Genomic DNA, 18,350 nt, shown 5'->3' with positions numbered 1-18,350 from the left:
TCTCAGACTGCGGCTCCTGCTGAAAACTCACAAACTCACGACCTCCGGCCCTCAGCGGCAGCGCATCAGACCACTGAGCCACTCGGAGCCCCAAGAATCCCGTTTTAACAAAATGCTACAATCAGCTTGTCTGAGAAAATGAAACTTTAAAAGGCAGCTGAACACTTCTGTATTCAGGTTCCTGAGTGTTGATTCTTTTATTCAGATGATTCCTGATTTTATTCCAAATCTTATTTCATATATATATTTTTTTGAGACTCATTTTTATTCCATTTTCTTTTAGACTGTTTTACATTCAGGACTTTATTTAGTTTCACTGAAACACTTTGAGCTGCTTTTTATGACCAAATTTTCTGTATAACAAGTTTATGTTTGTTATTATTGATATTGTTATTAGTATTATTATTGTTATTATTATTACTGTTATTATTATTATTAGATATTGCAGCTTTATTACCAAAGAATGTGATGCTAACAAATCACCCCACAGCCTCTAAAAATAAATCTTACTGAATGTAATGTTACTCATGTTGAGATTATTCTAAAACTATTAGGAGATTATTAAATGTATCTGTTCATATTTTAAGTCAGTTGGTTTGTTTGAATAAATAAACACAGAAATAATCAGAATATACTACTAATAATAATAATAATCAGAATATATAATGTCAGATGTATAAGCGAGGTGTCAGGTGATCTGACTCTGTGGCTCAGTCGCTGTTGGCAGTGCAGCAGTGTGTAGATGAACAGGGTGAATCTCTATTGGACGAGGAGGAGAGGAGGATAATCCCCAGGACCCCCTCTTCCCTCTGAGGAGCGACTCTCACCTCGTCTCTGGAGGCGTTGTCGATCTCGGCGGCGAGGGACTGGGCCTTGGTGTGGCAGGCGAACAGGTTTTTAGCCTCGTACAGACTGAGGCTCAGGATCTGCCCGTTCAGATCATCGTTCTGGTCCCGCAGCTTATGGTTCTCCTGTTACACACACACACACACACACACACACACACACAGATGTTCTGACAATCAGTGAAAATCTGTAAAACTGTAAATCCTATTTTCACTTTAATAAACAGCAGAGCAGCAAAAGTCCCGGCTGATATTAAAGAGCCGATATCAGGCAAAACTCCACACTACCTCTCCACTCGAGCGCAATACAGGGCAGCCAAATAGAGCACAGCACATTTACATACATCCGTCTTAAAGGCCCAGTGCCTTTAGTTCTGACCGATGGCGAGAGCTTCGAGGATTTTCCTAAAATCAATCACCCCGGATTACTCTGGAGGAAGGTGGCTTCAGTTTAGCTCCGCCCATTCATGCTGAAGTTATAAGGAGTGTTTCAGCCACAGACTGCTTTTCCTTCATACAGACGCTGGAAGAGGAAATGACAGATCTGGGATCTGTAATCTCATGTTATCCACCCCTGTCTAAGGTGTGTGTGTGTGTGTGTGTGTGTACCTGTCTGAGGCGTTTAACTTCGTGCTCCAGCTCAATCTCCCGCGTTTTGGCGTTAAACTCGGCCGAAGAGGTTCGCCCCCGGCCCGGTCGCTCCGTCTCCAGCTTAAACAGCTGCAGGTGCTCCAGCTCCCTCCGCAGGTCTTCTATCAACTGCACACACACACACAATGTATACTCCACCAATTAACACTAGAGCTCATGTACTTTATATGGACAAAAGTATTGGGACACCACTGCTTCTTCTGAAATCAAGGGTATTAAAGAGCTGATCCTGCTTCTGTAACTGTCTCTACTGTCCAGAGAAGAAGACTTTCTACTCTAGATTCTGGAGGAGCATTGCTGTGAGGTTTGGATGTTGGATGATGATGATCAACACCCCACCTCATCATCCCTAAAGTACTGGATGGAATTCCACCACCATCATTCCACTTCTTCCACTGCTTCACAGCTCCTCAATGCTGGGGGGCTTTATACCCCTCTAGTCCACGCCTGGCATTAGGCAGCATGGAGCTAATAGGGTCATGATGTTGATCTAATCCAGAGAGTCCTATTCTATTGGCAGTACTTCTTCTCTACAGGGACTAGACAAGCTGTGTGTGTGCATTTGTAAAGAAAACAAACGTCAGTGTATGTGTGTGTGTGTGCATTACCTCCTGCATGGCTTCTCGTTCTTTCTGGAACTCATGGCGGTTCTGCCACAGTTTGTCCATCATCTTCCTGTACAGGTCCATCTCATCCTTCAGACGCAGGCTGGTGTCCTCCAGCTTATCTGTCATACGCTGCTTCTCCTGCACACACACACACACACTGTTATTTTCTTAGCACTTCATAGACTGAACTGAGCTCATCAGTAGGTCACATGTTCGATCCGTGGTGATGCCACAGTCATCTGTCAGTGAGGGAGTCCCAGAGAGTATAACTGTCCTCCCTCTCTCTCTCTCTCTCATGCGCGCTTTCTCTCTCTCTCAGCACTGGTAGCATGACGTGATGAGGGGGTTCTAGATGGGGGGGGGGGGGGGTGGCAATGATAGTCTTTAATTTTATGCTTCTATCATTATGGGGACACAGAGACCCCAGATTGAGAGTAAAACATACATAGAGTGTATGAAATCTGAAGAGCTGTTATCTCTCTCTCTCTCTCTCTCTCTCTCTCTCTCTCTCTCTCTCTCTCTCTCTCTCTCTCTCTCTCTCTCTCTCTCTCTCTCTCTCTCTCTCTCTCTCTCTCTCTCTCTCTCTCTCTCTCTCTCTCTCTCTCTCTCTCTCTCTCTCTCGTTGTGGAGGTGACCCAGTTTCAGGCTGAAGCTGAGGCTCGTTGCTCTGCAGTGTTCCTTTTTGTTACTCTGCATTTAGGAGATCAAAGTCTCTGCAGTACTGAAGAGCTAATCCCTCACACACACCCTATCTCTCACACTCACACACACACACACTCATTACACTGGATAATGCAGTAGGCTCAGTAGTTAGGATTCACAGCTTGGCTCCACAGAGACAACACACAAACACTTCAACACACTCCGATACTCCACTGTGTGTGTGTGTGTGTGTGTGTGTATGTAGGAGGAAGTGTGTGTTTTTCAGATGACTGTACTTTTAATGATGCCTTTAGACAAAAAATGAGAAAGGAGAGGAGGAGGATGATGATGGTCACTGTGATGAGAATGATTGTTATGATTATTGTGATGGTGGTGATGATGATTATGATGGTGCATGTGATAATGGTGATTATGATCATCCTAACAGTGATTGTGATAATGGTGAGTCTGATGCTGTTGATGATACTAAAGATCATTGTGTTAATGGTGGTGATGAATTCTGTGATGGTTATGACAGGGGTGATGGATGACTGTGATAGGGATTGCAATGATGGTGATTATTTTAATGATGATGGTGATGGTGATTGTGATGGTGGTGACTGTGATGCATATTGATGGTAATAACTGATGAGGATGATGGTAGAAGTGGTCATTTTTTATGTGATGGTGATGATAGTGTTGATGGTGGTGGTTAAGTGATGAAGATGAGGGTGTGTTACTCACCTGATCCAGTTTTTCAGTCTGAGATTTCAGTCTGCAAACGTTCACCTTCATCTCTGCGTTCTCCTCTTCCAGCTGCTGCACCCTAAGACACCACAGATCATTACAGACCATCACTGACCATCACTGATCATCACTGACCAGCACTGACCATCACAGACCAGCACTGAGCATCACAGACCAGCACTGAACATCACAGATGTCATGGGACAATACACACCGACTGGGGTCAAACACCAGGTCACTGATGATCATGGTGCTTTACCTCCAAATAATGTAGTCCTGACCTCTACACTGATTGGACAGTTTATTAGGTAGCTCGCCATTAGTGTAGTATTAACTATGCAATTTCTGAGATGTGTGTGTGTGTGTGTGTGTACTGTAGAGTGTGTGTGTGTGTGTGTGTGTGTGTGGTACCTGTTACTCAGCAGCTCTATCTCAGTGCTTTTATCTCTCTCCATTTTGCTGTAAACTTCTCGATGCCTCTTCAGCTCCTCCTCCAAACTCTGCTCCGCCCTCGTCTCCTGGTCTTTAATCTGCTCCTCCAGCTCATGCACTCTGACACACACACACACACACCTCCATCAGTACTGTACAGCGCACAGGGATGTGTATGTCTAGACTAGTTTTAATCTCACCCTTTATCACGCTGGATAAACCCCTCATTAAAAGCAGCTCAGCTAAACTGGGGAAAGCAAAGCTCCCACGCTCCTCCACTCTACACTAACAGAACATCTTAAAGTTTCTGTTTTGGAGCTAAAATAAAGCAATACGAATCAGGAGGTCCTGTGTGTGACCGGACCTAAAACAGAGCAAACCTGCTATTAATGAGAAGAAGAATCCCAATAAAGGTCCTAATCATTCCTAATCCTGCTCATTTAGACTTCATTACTGCTGCCCAGCCAACACGGACGACAGGAACACAGCGCCTTCTCCAGCCTCTTCAATCAGGTTTTAATATTTGATCTAGAACATGGAGCAGCATTTCATGAGGAAGTGATCAGATTTTAGTGAGCAGTAGTAAGTGTTGAGATGCAATTCCGAGTAAAACAGCATCTTGCTCCCTACATAGTGCACTACACAGGCCTTAATATAACAGCATAATATGCCTAATAAAAAGGCTTTTGAGATGCAGTCACATGTTCTCACATTACGCTGGATCACACACACGATAGATCTGCTATTAGCTACAGAGCATCACTCAATCCTTTACATTCTTAGTCTCTAAACACCTCCACACAGCCTGCAACTGTTATATATATTTATATGTGTGTGTGTGTGTGTGTGAATCTGGTCTGTTATTGTTGTATCCTACCTTTCTTTCTATGTTTGTAAAGTCTAATCATTTTTAATTACTGCTAAACTACTGTTTGTTTTATATAGTTGACAAGGCAAGACAACCACATTGACCATTAGTGACGGACACAGATGGAATTCCATCCATGCAGTCAACACACACACACCAGTGAAACACACACAGTGGACAGTGAGCACACATGCCCAGAGCAGTGGGCAGCCATTGCTGCGGTGCCTGGGGAGCAGAGAGGGTAAAGGGTCTTGCTTAAGGGCCCAACAGTGACAGTTTGCCAAGCCTGGGTATCAAACACACAACCCTGTCATCAATAGCCCGGAGCTCTAACCGCTGAGCACCACTGCCCCAATTTAATTTGAGTTGTTCACTCTTTTGTGTATTTATATATTATCCATGTTTTTGTTTTTTACATTTTATTATTTTTACTCTTTTAATGAGTCTCTACTCTTGGACTGAACTATTAATAATGTGTCTTATTTCACTGATCTCTTACTGGTCTACTGACGTACTGACTGTCTTTCATTTTCTAATCCATGTATCATTTCAGCTGCACTGTAAATTTAAATAAATGTTATTGATGAGTATAAGTGTGTGTGTGTGTGTGTGTGTGTGTGTGTAAAGGTACCTGTGGACGAGCTGTGTGTTTTCTTGTTTGAGTTTGGACTTCAGGTCCCCGTTGGCTAGACTGTCGTTCTCCAGCTCCGACACCTTCTTCTCCAGGTAACTCACCTGAAGAACACATCCACATCACATCACACCAAATCACATCACATCACACCAAATCACATCACACCAAATCACATCACATCACACCAAATCACATCACATTAACTCACATCACATCAAATCAAACACAATCAAATCACATCACATCACATCAAAACTACATATATATGAAATATGTATATATATATATTTCTGTGAAGATCCACTAATGGTCGGAGTGTCTCTCAGTACCTTCTCCGTGATGTCGATGTCGCAGGAGTCAATGCTGTCTCTGAACAGGTCCTCTGTACTTCCCTGACTACTGCTGAAGTTACTGTGGTGGAAGAGCTGACTGTGGGACAGACGGACAGAGAGAGACTCAGAGCCAGACAGACTTCAAAGATGGATAAACCATTAGACAGCATGCAGGATGAATCGAGACTATTTCAGACTATTCAAGATGATCTAAAACCAGATTCAGGATTCCTGGACTACATTTAGCTGACCCTCTCTCACCCAGAGCGACTACCAAGATTATAAGGTATTACAGAGGTGGGCCAATGTAGCGTAGCGCAGCACAGTCACCCAGACTGGGAATCGAACCCCAGTCTCCCACATGGTGTGGTAGCTCACTGGCAGATAGTGGTGTTCTCTGTTGCACCACACCAACCATCCTTCTAGACTATTCTAGATTATGTGATGGTATTTAAGACTATTTACGACTGTTCAAGACCATCTGAGATGATCTGATTCAGATTCGTTCCAGATTCAGGATTCAATGATACAAGACCATTCGTTTTAAGACCCTTCAGGGCTATTTGAGGCTATTTGATGCCCTACTCAGACTATTCAAGAGAAACCTGATATGACTGATGACTATTCAATACAATCCGAGACTATTTAGGATTATTTTAGATGATTTAAAGCCAATGAAAACCGCTCAAGACCACAGAAGTCACCATGGAGACCACGGAAGACTATGTGACACTATTCACCATACTTTGAGGCAGTTTGAGACGTTTATTAAAAAATATTAGAGCCCACAGCTGCACACCCTCCTACCACTGCTACCTGTCTAATGACCATGTTTACACCTAAACTGACTCTTAACTCTCTGCACTATAATATCACCACTATTAACTATCCTTCCTCTCATTACTCTGACCATCACTGCCATGACTATATTAAGTTCTACTACACCATGATTATTATATTATGATCAGAGCAGTTCAACAGTTTAGATGGTTGGTGACTTATAACTAATAAATAGTTCTGATCAGAGTCGCCTGCATGGTGGTCTTTGGCTGCTCACTGGGGGTCTTATATTGTTGATTTCTCGTCTTTTTACTAATTATTGATTGTGTAAATCAACAGTTATGAAAAGCTATAAAAATAATTTAATCTAATTTTTATTAGATTAGATTTAAAGACTAATTAAGACTATTCTCAGACCGCTCAAGACCATTTGAGACACTTGAGACTATTCCAGGCTATTCGTGACTATTTATGATCATATATGATTGTCTGAGACCACTGAGACCATCTGAGACTACTTAAAATAAGTTGAACTGAATTCTGGCCTCATTTGGTTCATCAATAATCTGAAGACCCTTTAGATGTGAAATCCTTCATCCTTGGTAATATGTCTGATCTGACATTAGAGGAGGCAGATGGGTACTTACCGCCCGAAGGCAGTGCTGGAGATCTTTCTGTTTGGGCTGAAAAACAGAAGAAGAAGCAGAAGAGATGAACAGACAGCGGACGATGAGCATGCTGTGAACGACGCTCTGAGAGAGTCTCTCAGAACCTTCAGCAGATGCTTTCCCTCATCTACTCTTTAACGAAGGCAAACACCTGCTCTTTAAAACAGCTGGATTCAGTTTCAGCACCTGCTCACGCTCACAGCCTATCTAGAACCCCCAGAAGGACTAGAGTGGCGTTTATTTTCTCACAGTCTATCTAGAACATCCAGAAGGACTAGAGTGATGTTCACCGCTCACACTCACAGAACCCACAGAACAGGATGGCCAGTCTCAGTTACTGCTCGTCCACTCGGTGCCGCTGTGTGCTCTTTGGGTCCAAAAGAACACCACGGCGGTTCGACCCAGAATCAAACCACACAGGGTCTGGTAGTCATGCCAGCAGGTCAGTGCCCCCTGCTGGCCATGCTGCAGCACTGCAGTGGGGATTACAGGTGACCCGAACGCTGTGAGGATTATCAGTTAAAATAGAGCGGCACTAATTATACACACGGGAGCGGGGTGGGTGTTTGGGGGGGGGGGGGGGGGGGGGGGCACAGTGTTTACATAACACCCAGTGTCACACTTTAAACTCCTTTAGCTATTACATCACACACACACACACACGTCTCAGCTCACACACTCACGTCCTCTATCTAACTCTGCCAGCACTGTCCTGACATAACACAATATACACACACACACACACACACACATACACGCACTAACAGCATCAAAGGCAGGGAAGATGAGGACAGATACAAATGGACACACGTGCATGCAAACACACACACACACACACACACACACACACACACACAGGGTCAGTTTGACTTTTCAATGTATCATTAAATCTTAGAACTGAAGAACCCACATTTAAACTGATTTGAACTGATATAAGTTTAATTGAATTTGACTGTTCTGAATTGATCTAAACTGGTTTGATGGTTTTGGGTTTATTTGAGATGACAATGTATTTACATTGCAAAATAATTTACATATAAAAGAACTGATTGAACTGATCTGAATTCATTTATTTGATTTTTATAACAGAGTTGACTGATTTGATTCAATATAGAATTATGATGATGCCTATATTTTGGGAAACTGTGCGATGTTCATTATATCCTAAACTATTTTCACAGAAAGCAGACTAGAATGGCTGAGTTATTGCCAGGATTTAGGAGTAAGGAATGTATGCCTAGAACCTCCATCAGTACTGGCACTTACACACAGTATCGGTATCGGCAATACAGAGCGCCGATACCATGAAGCTCACTGATGCTGTCCTTTTTTTTAACAATAAAATATTGGTTTGCAGACTTTATAAAACAACCAGTGAACAGTCAGTCTTTAATAGTTATTACCGTTAAACAGTTCTAAAACCAAAAGCTGAAGAGTTTAAGCAGCTTGTTTTAAAGGCACACGCTGAAGTTTAGTATCTTAATTACACAGAGACGTGTTCTTATAATGAAATGTGAATTTTAAACACTAAATAAAAAGCTGTTTTAGCTTAGTCAGATTATGCTTCCCTACTTGCTTCCTGCACTGTGGCGACTGAAGCTCTGAAGCTTTTCAGATGTGCAGCTACTCAACCAGTACATGCTGTTCTTTTTAAGTAGCATCAGGATTTATAGCCGCCTATCAAGTGTTTAAGGCAGAGTTGGTTTCGGTATCGGTACTCAGTATCAAGTCAAGTCAAGTCAAGTCAAGTGGGTTTATTGTCATTTCAACTACATACAGAGTACACAGTGAAACGAAACAACGTTCCTCCAGGACCATGGTGCAACATAGACAGTGCATACAAGACACAAGTGCAACACAAACAAACAAGTGCGGACAGACAACACAACACAGTACAGACAGAGGATAATAAATAATGACTGTAGTGTGCAAGTTGTGCAATGTGCAATAAATAGAGTCCAGTGAGGTAGTAGAGTTATTAGTGCAAATGCTTGTGCAAAAAATGCTTCCCATGTTATCTGGGGTAAATGGTTGGAAAGAGAGAGAGAGGGAGAGTGTACATGTACCAGTATCGGCAGATACTTGAAAATCTGGTAACGGTATCGTAAAGGGAAAAGTGGTATCGGTGCATCCCTAATTCATCAATTGATGTAGATGATCCACAACCAGCACTGCTCACAGCGGACCACATACACACACACTCAAACTACACACACATGTTCAGGGAATAGAGATCCCTCAATGTACAAATACAATGTGCAATGCCTCCCCCCACACACACACACGTGCAATTAAGAGTCATTTGTAAATAATCTGTAAATAATCTGTAAATAATAGTTATTGCTTTTTTACTTCTATTATTTATATTGTGTTTATGGTGGTAGTTTATCTACGTTTTTGCATCTGAGTGTCTTGCTATCCCTTTCTGTTGACACTGAGAATTTCCCCACAGTGGGACTAATAAGGGATTATCTTACCTGATCTTCTGTGAATTGGTTTGATAGATTTGAATTCATCTAAACTGATTTGACTGCTCTGGGTTTATTTGAGTTGACCTAATGTATTTGAACGTAAGTGAACTGATTTGAGTGAAATGATCTGAATTCATTAGTCTGTTTGGGTTCAGTTCAGAATTATTCTGCACTTTTAAACTGTGGGAAATACAATTAATATAAATATAATTCTAAACACACGGAGCAGAGCTGAACACAGCAGCAGCCTGAGCGCAGACCATGTTCTAGATAACATAACAAGTCAGAACCCACACAATCACATCCACTAGAGGTTACCGAACTCAACTGCTCTGTGTATCTGGACAGAGCTGAGTCCGCAGTGCAGTGTGTGTCCGGCTGTGTGTGTGTGTCGGGGGTGGGGGGGGATTAATGATGGGCAGACGCAGGATTTACCCTGATCCCACTTCCCTGTCACCTCAACACCCGCCGGACAGGAAGTGACACCACTTTGGCTCCCATACCAGCGTGCATGAGGGCGGAATTTGAACAAACTGAGGCTGAAAATCCTCTGCAGCTCCATCACCTCCACAAACATCTCCTTTAAGGATGGATGTTCCAGCTAACCCCCCCTGCCCCACTCCCCCCCCCTCATCCTGCCTCCTCTCCACCCACTCCAGCATGTGTGCTGGGCTAATTTTAGTCTCAGTGTCTTTTACTGAAAGATCCCCCTAAAGCCTTTGACGGATACGGTGTTGCCATGGAGACGGAGACCCTCCCCCAGATGAAGGCTCAGAGTGGGGTGATTAAAGAGAATCATCAAAATAGATCCGGCTTAGAGCGGGGGTGCCGTCGCGCCGCGACTTCAAATGACTTACAGACTCGGAGAGGAGAGAAACCACCACCTCCCTTATACAGGACTGTCCTGGTGGACCACTCCGTGGTCAGAGAGCACGATAATCACCACAGCACAGACTACAGTGAGACAGACAACACTGCATTTGAAGCACTGAATAACCTACACTACATGTCCAAATATTTGTGGGCAGCTCTTCTAATGAATGCATTCAGCTACTTTAAGCTGCACCCATTGCTGACACAGATGTGCAAATGCTCACATACAGCTAGTCTAGTCCCTGTAGAGAAGAAGTACTGCCAATAGAATAGGACCCTCTGGAGCAGATCAACATCATGACCCTATTGGCTCCATGCTGCCTAATAATGCCAGGCGTGGACTAGAGGGGTATAAAGCCCCCCAGCATTGAGTAGCTGTGGAGCAGTGGAGGAGCTGTGTTCTCTGGAATGATGGTGGAGGAGCTCCATCCAGTACTTTTGGGATGAGTTGGGGAGTTGGAGATGATAAAGTTGGGTGTTGATCATCATCATCTAACATTCTGATCTCACTCTTGCTTTTGTCGCTAAATGCAATCAAAGCTTCACAGCAATGCTTATTCTCAAAAATCTAGAAGAAACCTTTGACAGTAGAGACAGTTACTCTAACAGCTGGATCAGCTCGTTTTAAAGAAATGATAAATGAGCAGGTGTCCCAATACTTCTGTCCATTTTGTGTAGCTCAGTTTGGTGGGAGAAATGATAAGATATGTATTAATTTAACTAATGCTGATGCTCCACTGACTGAACTGAACAGGGAGAAGGGCGTCTCCGTCATTCCCACTCCGGGCCGGAGCGCTGCTGCTACTGCACTATGAAGCTTTGGTGGTGGAGCTGCAGGAGGAGAACCTCTCTCCAGAGCTGCTGTGTAACGCTGCAGAACCCATAGAGTCATATTAGTGTAGAATCCTGTAGTGTTACTCTACCACCTCAGAGCACATGCTGCTCTACCTTCAGATCAAGCTTCTGCAGATCTCACACTGTCCAGAAATGCAGGTGTACAGCTGTCCATGAGGGGGCACTCAAAGCCTGATCTGTATTTACTGCAGTGGAGTAAAAGTGTATTGCACTCTCCACCACCAATTCTGACATAATACAGTTTATCCAGTGCAGCAGTGTGGTGTTCTGTAGTCAGTGCTCTCATATGGCCTCACCTGTTAGCCTTTAGGTTCTTTAGCCGGGCCTCCAGGTCATTCAGCAGGTTGACCTTTTTACAGCACTGAGAACAGTACACGTCCAGCAGCTCGCTGTTGTAGAGGTGCCTGATCTTCTGAGGCGTCTGACCGGCACTGTAGACAAAACAGCAGAGGCGGGGATTACACACCGGCCACTTTATTGGAAACCCCTCTCCTGTCCGGGGAGGGGCTAGTAAACTAATCAGCAACAGATGGAGATACTGTCTGTAACTGTACAGCATTTGAGTGGTAGGTGTTGCTAATAAAGTGGCCAGTGAGTGAAACCAACATGTAGTGTGAAGGTATGTTTAGGCAGTGGCACGTTTGCACATAGTACACAGTAGTGATGTACAGTATATCCAATAACAGCAACATGTCCAGCTTATCTACTGTCCAGCTCATTTACACCGTCCATCACCTGGAGGGCAGTGAGGAGCCGAGGTCAGAGAACCCGTTGGTTCGTGTGTCGTCGTCCGGACAGGGGCTGCTGGGAGTAAAATCCACATCCTCTCCCTCCCCATAATCCTCAAACTGTTCCTCAGCCGAAATCACAGAGGCAGTGGCCGACGGGACGAGCTGGCAGGAGCTGCAGAAACATAACAGGACTGTTCAGTGCTGATCTACAACCAGCTCCTGCTGTTCTCTTAAAGCGAGAGTCTGTCCAGAAGAAAACGCTCATTTACACGTTTCACCCAAACGTTAAAAAGGTTCAGAAGTAATGGGAGCCTACAATCAGTGCTAATACGTGGGATATAGCCTTCATTACTTGTTAGCTACATTAGCCTTGAAGCGCCAGTGCTAATTGGTGATTATAAGCTTCCACCGCTTGTTAGCTATGTTAGCCTTGTAGCGCCAGTGCTAATTGGTGGGATATAAGCTGCGTGATGTTGACCATGCTGGCACTGACTGTGTAACCACTCTGCCACTTCAGTACTGACTTGTTTCCGGGTAGAAACAGTCCTCCAAGTCCTTCCTCTTTGTCGTCATGCCGACCCCCTTCAGACGTCTCGGATGCCGCTCCGCTGTCCATGTCGGACTCGTGTGTGTCCCGCCCGGTCGGACTCTCACCTGGGTACAGCGGGCACTCCGGGTATGGCTCGGTGCACATGATGAGAGGAGGGCCGAGCCCAGCCGAGCCGTGCTGCAACACACACAGTTCACACCCAGAATGAATTAATACACACATCCAGTATGAATTAATGCACACATCCAGTATGAATTAATACACTCATTCAGTATGAATTAATACACACACTCAGTATGAATTAATACACTCATCCAGTATGAATTAATGCACACATCCAGTATGAATTAATACACTCATCCAGTATGAATTAATACACACACCCAGAATGAATTAATACACTCATCCAGTATGAATTAATGCACACATCCAGTATGAATTAATACACTCATCCAGTATGAATTAATACACACACCCAGAATGAATTAATACACACATCCAGTATGAATTAATGCACACATCCAGTATGAATTAATACACTCATTCAGTATGAATTAATACACACACTCAGTATGAATTAATACACACATTCAGTATGAATTAATACACTCATCCAGTATGAATAAATAAACACAGCTATACACATTCAGTATACATAATATATGCATATTTTACTCTACTGATTTATTATACACACTCCTTATGAACTGATACACAAGTTCAGTATCTACAACAAACACACTCCGTATCCACAACACACTCATTTCACACCTGTACAGAATCCCCTGCTGCTGCTTAACTCTTATATCTCATGGTAATACACACACACACACATACACATACACACACATACACACACACACACACACACACATACACACACAGTGATCTGTTGAGATCTCTAGCTCTACAGTCTTGAGAGTTGGTGGAATAAAGAAAACACATCCAGTAAGCGGTGGTTCTGCGGTTCTGTGGTTCTGCGGTTCTGTGGTTCTGCAAACGGAAACTCCTTGTTGGTGAGAGCGGGTCAAAAGAGGATGGTCAGACCGGTTGGAGCTGACAGAAAGGCTACAATAGCTCAGAGAACCACTCTGTACAGCTGTGGAGAGCAGAATGAACAGCACCTCCAACCTTGTGGAAGGTGGATGAGCTACAGCAGCAGAAGATCCCGCCGGGTTCCTCTTCTGTCCGCCAAGAACAGAAAGCTGAGGCTGCAGAGGCTCTGCACAGGCTCACCCTCGCTGCACAGCTGAGGACTGGAGAGACCAATCCCGGTCTGCTGAGTCCGGAGTTCTGCTGAGGAACACCGATGGCAGGGTCAGAATCCGGCTCCTACAGCACGAGTCCATGAACCCAACCGGCCTGGTGTGAGCAGTGCAGGCTGGTGGAGGTGGTGTAAAGGTGGAGTAGGGGTGTGGGAATAGTTTCTTGGTAAACGTTGGGCCTCCACAGACTGATTGAGCAGCGTAGCTGACCATGTTCCTCTCTTCATGACCACAGTTCCCCATCTTCTAACGGCCACTTCCAGCATGATGATGATGCACCAAGTCACAAAGCAGAAGTCTCTCAAACTGGGTTCATCACCATGACGATGAGTTCAGGGTTCTTCAGTGCTGGCTCCTCCCAGTCCCCAGACCTGAATCCAGTACCTCTGGGATATGGTAGAACAGGTGCTCCTGAAAGATTTGCAGGGCGTACATGATGCAATCATGCCAACATGGACCAGAACCTCAAAGGAATGTTCTCAGCATCATGTGGAATCCATGTCTCTATGATGTGAGGCTGGTAGGCCCCACCCAGCACTAGCACTGTTCGCCCCAGCTGCTGGAATGTCATCTGGAATGCTGAGAATATGAGCGTGTGTGAAGTGGACAGCGGTTACATAACCCTCTCACACAAAGGTCATTCAGAAACAGTTCCACGGAAACGTCTCAGCAGAGAGAAGCATTTGCATCCCTCAACCCAGAACAAACCCAGAGCACAGCGCTAAGTAGCCGTTAGCTTATCTGCTCAAAATTCAAATCACACTTCAATAGCGGGAGGATACGGGATCTGAGTCGCCACTCTCATTTGCATAAGCACTGATCAGTCCAGAGCAGAGGTGGAATTTCATCTTTCAGCTCTATGTATTGAACTACAGTATATAAACACACGGGACATATTATCTTCACATATACACACATACATACATGTAATCATGATTATATGCATTATATACCCAGTCAGATCAGAATATTATGACCACCTATCCAATAGTGGGAATGGCCACCCTTGGCTCGGACGTGGACTGTAACGTTCTAGAACATCCTACAAAGTCAGCAGTTTCTGAGATGCTACCACCCGTTGCCCACTGTCACAGTCATATCAGAACATTATGACCACCCCTGGTTTAGAATGAACTCGGCCCAGGACGTCACAGATGCTGCACATAGAAAAAAGCGAGCAAACGGGCGGTAGCGATGAGAGTAGGGTACCGGGTGAAAGGTGGTAGCATCTCGGAAACCACTAAACCTGGTGGGATGTTCTAGAACCACTGAAGTGAAGGTTTAGAGATTGATGCTGGAGGGGAATGACGGGGGTACAGAGCAATTGACACTCCAATGCAGAGGAGCTGACCTCTATAATGAACACCTCCCATCACCCTGATTCAGCCCACACACCCGACATCTCACTAGGGTCATCCCAGTCAAGGTAGGTGTTCTCCACTGTCAGGCAGGTGGTCATAATGTTCTGATGTGACTGCGTATATGTATGTACCTACATATAATATGTAATAACATGTAAACATGTAATAATAATATGTCCCATGTGTATTATGCATATATATATACATATATATATAGATAGATAGATCGATAGATAGATAAATATCTATATGTAATAATTACACATATAGATGTCACACACACACACACACACACTCACACTCTAATAAATGATCCAGTCTAGATGCTGAGCGCGTCTCGAGAGCAGAGGGAGGATGAGCTGCTGTGGGAACCTCTCACAACAAAACAGTAAAGATTTACACACCAACAGAACGTCTCTGGACCAAAGTCACACCCTCCTCTACTGCCACACACACACACACAGGAGAGAGGCGGGGTAAGGTAGTTAAAGAGCCCGTATCCCACACTGTCCTATGTGTACGAGTAAACGGGTAAGTGGGCGGGGCTCAGCAGATCACTGGAGAAGATCTGGAGCTCCAGTCAAGTAAACATGATGACAGACATCAGCCTAAAACTCCAACAGCTGGACTGTACTCATAAGCCCAGTCTGTGGGGGTCTGTGGAGATGTCGGAGACCCCTCTGAATTTGGAGGTGAAGCATTAGCAGATGAAGACTGTAAAGAGCTATAGCTGTAGATAAACATCTGAGTGCTCTTCAGACGGAGGAGGAGCTTCAGGAACCTGCTAAGATCTGTTCCTGATCAGCACTGTCTAACCGCTGACCCCACCCAGCTGCATCTCCGAGTGTGCTCCACAGCTGGGCAGGACTGTGGATCTAACTGAGCTTCATCACACCCGCCCACCCCCCCTCTCCTTTCTCTCTCTCTCTCTCTCGTGCTTTTCCAATTTTCTCCAGGGTTGGTGTTAAAACCCTCCATTAGCTGATAAGACACTCCAGTTTGTGTGTGTTTGTGTGTGTGTGTGTGAAGGGTCATTGTCTCTCACATTCACACTCCACTAAGCGGGTTACACATTTTTTTTCTGCACCAGTGGACAAAATAACGGAAACCATCCTAGGAAACCTTCAGGCACTGGTACCCACAGCAGCTCTGTTCTCCTGCTGCTCCAGAGTTCCTCCTCTAATCAAGGCTACTGCAGGTACAGCCTCTACACTTCTGGGAAGGCTTTACACTAAATGTTGGTTGCTGTGAGGAGGATTTGATTGCATACAGCCCCCTGAGAGTGAATGCATCTGTGAGGTGAGGTTCTGATGTTAGATGATTAGTTCTGACACTTCAGCTCATCTCAAAGGTACTGGATGGAGCTCCACCATCACTCCAGAGAACCCCACTGCTCAATGCTAGGGGGCTTTATACCCCTCCTACACTCTGCGTTAGGCACAGCGTCAAGTTCTATTGGTCAGAGCTTTTCTATGGAGATTATACAGCTGTGTGTTCTGGTTCATTCAGTTCGATCTGATTATTGTAATATAATTTAGAATTATTACTGAACATCAAATACACCAACCTGAAGAACCAATAAACACACGACTGATTATAATATTCCCATATTAGTACACTTTCACACACTTTTTACACCTCTAATATCAACACGACAACAGTCTATGACACACACACACACACACACACTCAGACACTTTTAACCTGGATACACCCTCCCCCCTGAGAAAGCCGTCTGAACTGTCTGGAATTTACCATCTATTAAAGGTAAAAGGATAAAGGATAAAGGTGCACGTATTCGTCACTGTACAGTGTGGACTGTACAGCGAAATGTGTCCTCCGCATTTAACCCATCTGGTAGTGAACACACACTCACACACACACACGTGTTAGGGGCAGTGAGTACACACACACACCCAGAGCGGTGGGCAGCCAACTCCAGCGCCCAGGGAGCAGAGAGGGTAAAGGGCCTTGCTCAAGGGCCCAACAGTGGCAGCTTGCCGAGCCCGGGAATCGAACCCACAACCCTGTTATCGATATCCCGGCGCTCTAACCGCTGAGCCACCACTGCCCCCTTTTTATTATTTTATTATTATTATTTACACTCAGACCATTCACACAGACACACGCCCTCTACCATACCCAGTCCCACTGAGTCCTACTCTACCATACCCAGTCCCACTGAGTCCTACTCTACCATACCCAGTCCCACTGTACCATACCCAGTCCTACTGTATCATACCCAGTCCTACTCTACCATACCCAGTCCCACTGTACCATACCCAGTCCTACTGTATCATACCCAGTCCTACTGTATCATACCCAGTCCTACTCTACCATACCCAGTTCCCACTGTACCATACCCAGTCCTACTGTACCATACCAAGTCCCACTGTACCATACCAAGTCCCACTGTACCATACCCAGTCCCACTGTACCATACCCAGTCCTACTCTATCATACCCAGTCCTACTCTACCATACCCAGTCCCACTGTACCATACCCAGTCCCACTGTACCATACCAAGTTCCACTGTACCATACCCAGTCCCACTGTATCATACCCAGTCCTACTGTACCATACCCAGTCCTACTCTACCATACCCAGTCCTACTGTACCATACCCAGTTCCCACTGTACCATACCCAGTCCCACTGTACCATACCCAGTCCTACTCTACCATACCCAGTCCCACTGTATCATACCCAGTCCTACTCTACCATACCCAGTCCCACTGTACCATACCCAGTCCTACTCTATCATACCCAGTCCTACTCTACCATACCCAGTCCCACTGTATCATACCCAGTCCTACTCTACCATACCCAGTCCCACTGTACCATACCCAGTCCTACTCTATCATACCCAGTCCTACTGTACCATACCCAGTTCCCACTGTACCATACCCAGTCCCACTGTACCATACCCAGTCCCACTGTACCATACCAAGTCCCACTGTACCATACCCAGTCCCACTGTACCACACCCAGTCCCACTGTACCATACCAAGTCCCACTGTACCATACCCAGTCCCACTG

At 44.9% G+C, this 18,350-nt stretch overlaps 1 protein-coding gene across 1 annotated transcript in view; it reads right to left on the bottom strand.

Moving 5' to 3' along the window:
* The window catches only part of rab11fip4a (RAB11 family interacting protein 4 (class II) a), a 57,289-nt gene that overhangs the window by 6,340 nt on the left and 32,599 nt on the right, over nucleotides 1-18,350 (bottom strand). The window contains 11 exon segments of the mRNA XM_072693909.1: nucleotides 828-971; nucleotides 1,455-1,604; nucleotides 2,105-2,242; nucleotides 3,491-3,572; nucleotides 3,905-4,045; nucleotides 5,425-5,528; nucleotides 5,757-5,856; nucleotides 7,187-7,222; nucleotides 11,703-11,837; nucleotides 12,142-12,309; nucleotides 12,662-12,864. Coding sequence (XP_072550010.1) covers nucleotides 828-971; nucleotides 1,455-1,604; nucleotides 2,105-2,242; nucleotides 3,491-3,572; nucleotides 3,905-4,045; nucleotides 5,425-5,528; nucleotides 5,757-5,856; nucleotides 7,187-7,222; nucleotides 11,703-11,837; nucleotides 12,142-12,309; nucleotides 12,662-12,864 — 1,401 coding nt within the window.

This window comes from Salminus brasiliensis, chromosome 12 (genome assembly GCF_030463535.1).
Source record: "Salminus brasiliensis chromosome 12, fSalBra1.hap2, whole genome shotgun sequence".
Classification (NCBI taxonomy): Eukaryota; Metazoa; Chordata; class Actinopteri; order Characiformes; family Bryconidae; genus Salminus; species Salminus brasiliensis.
This window is presented reverse-complemented; position numbering and strand designations above follow the sequence as displayed.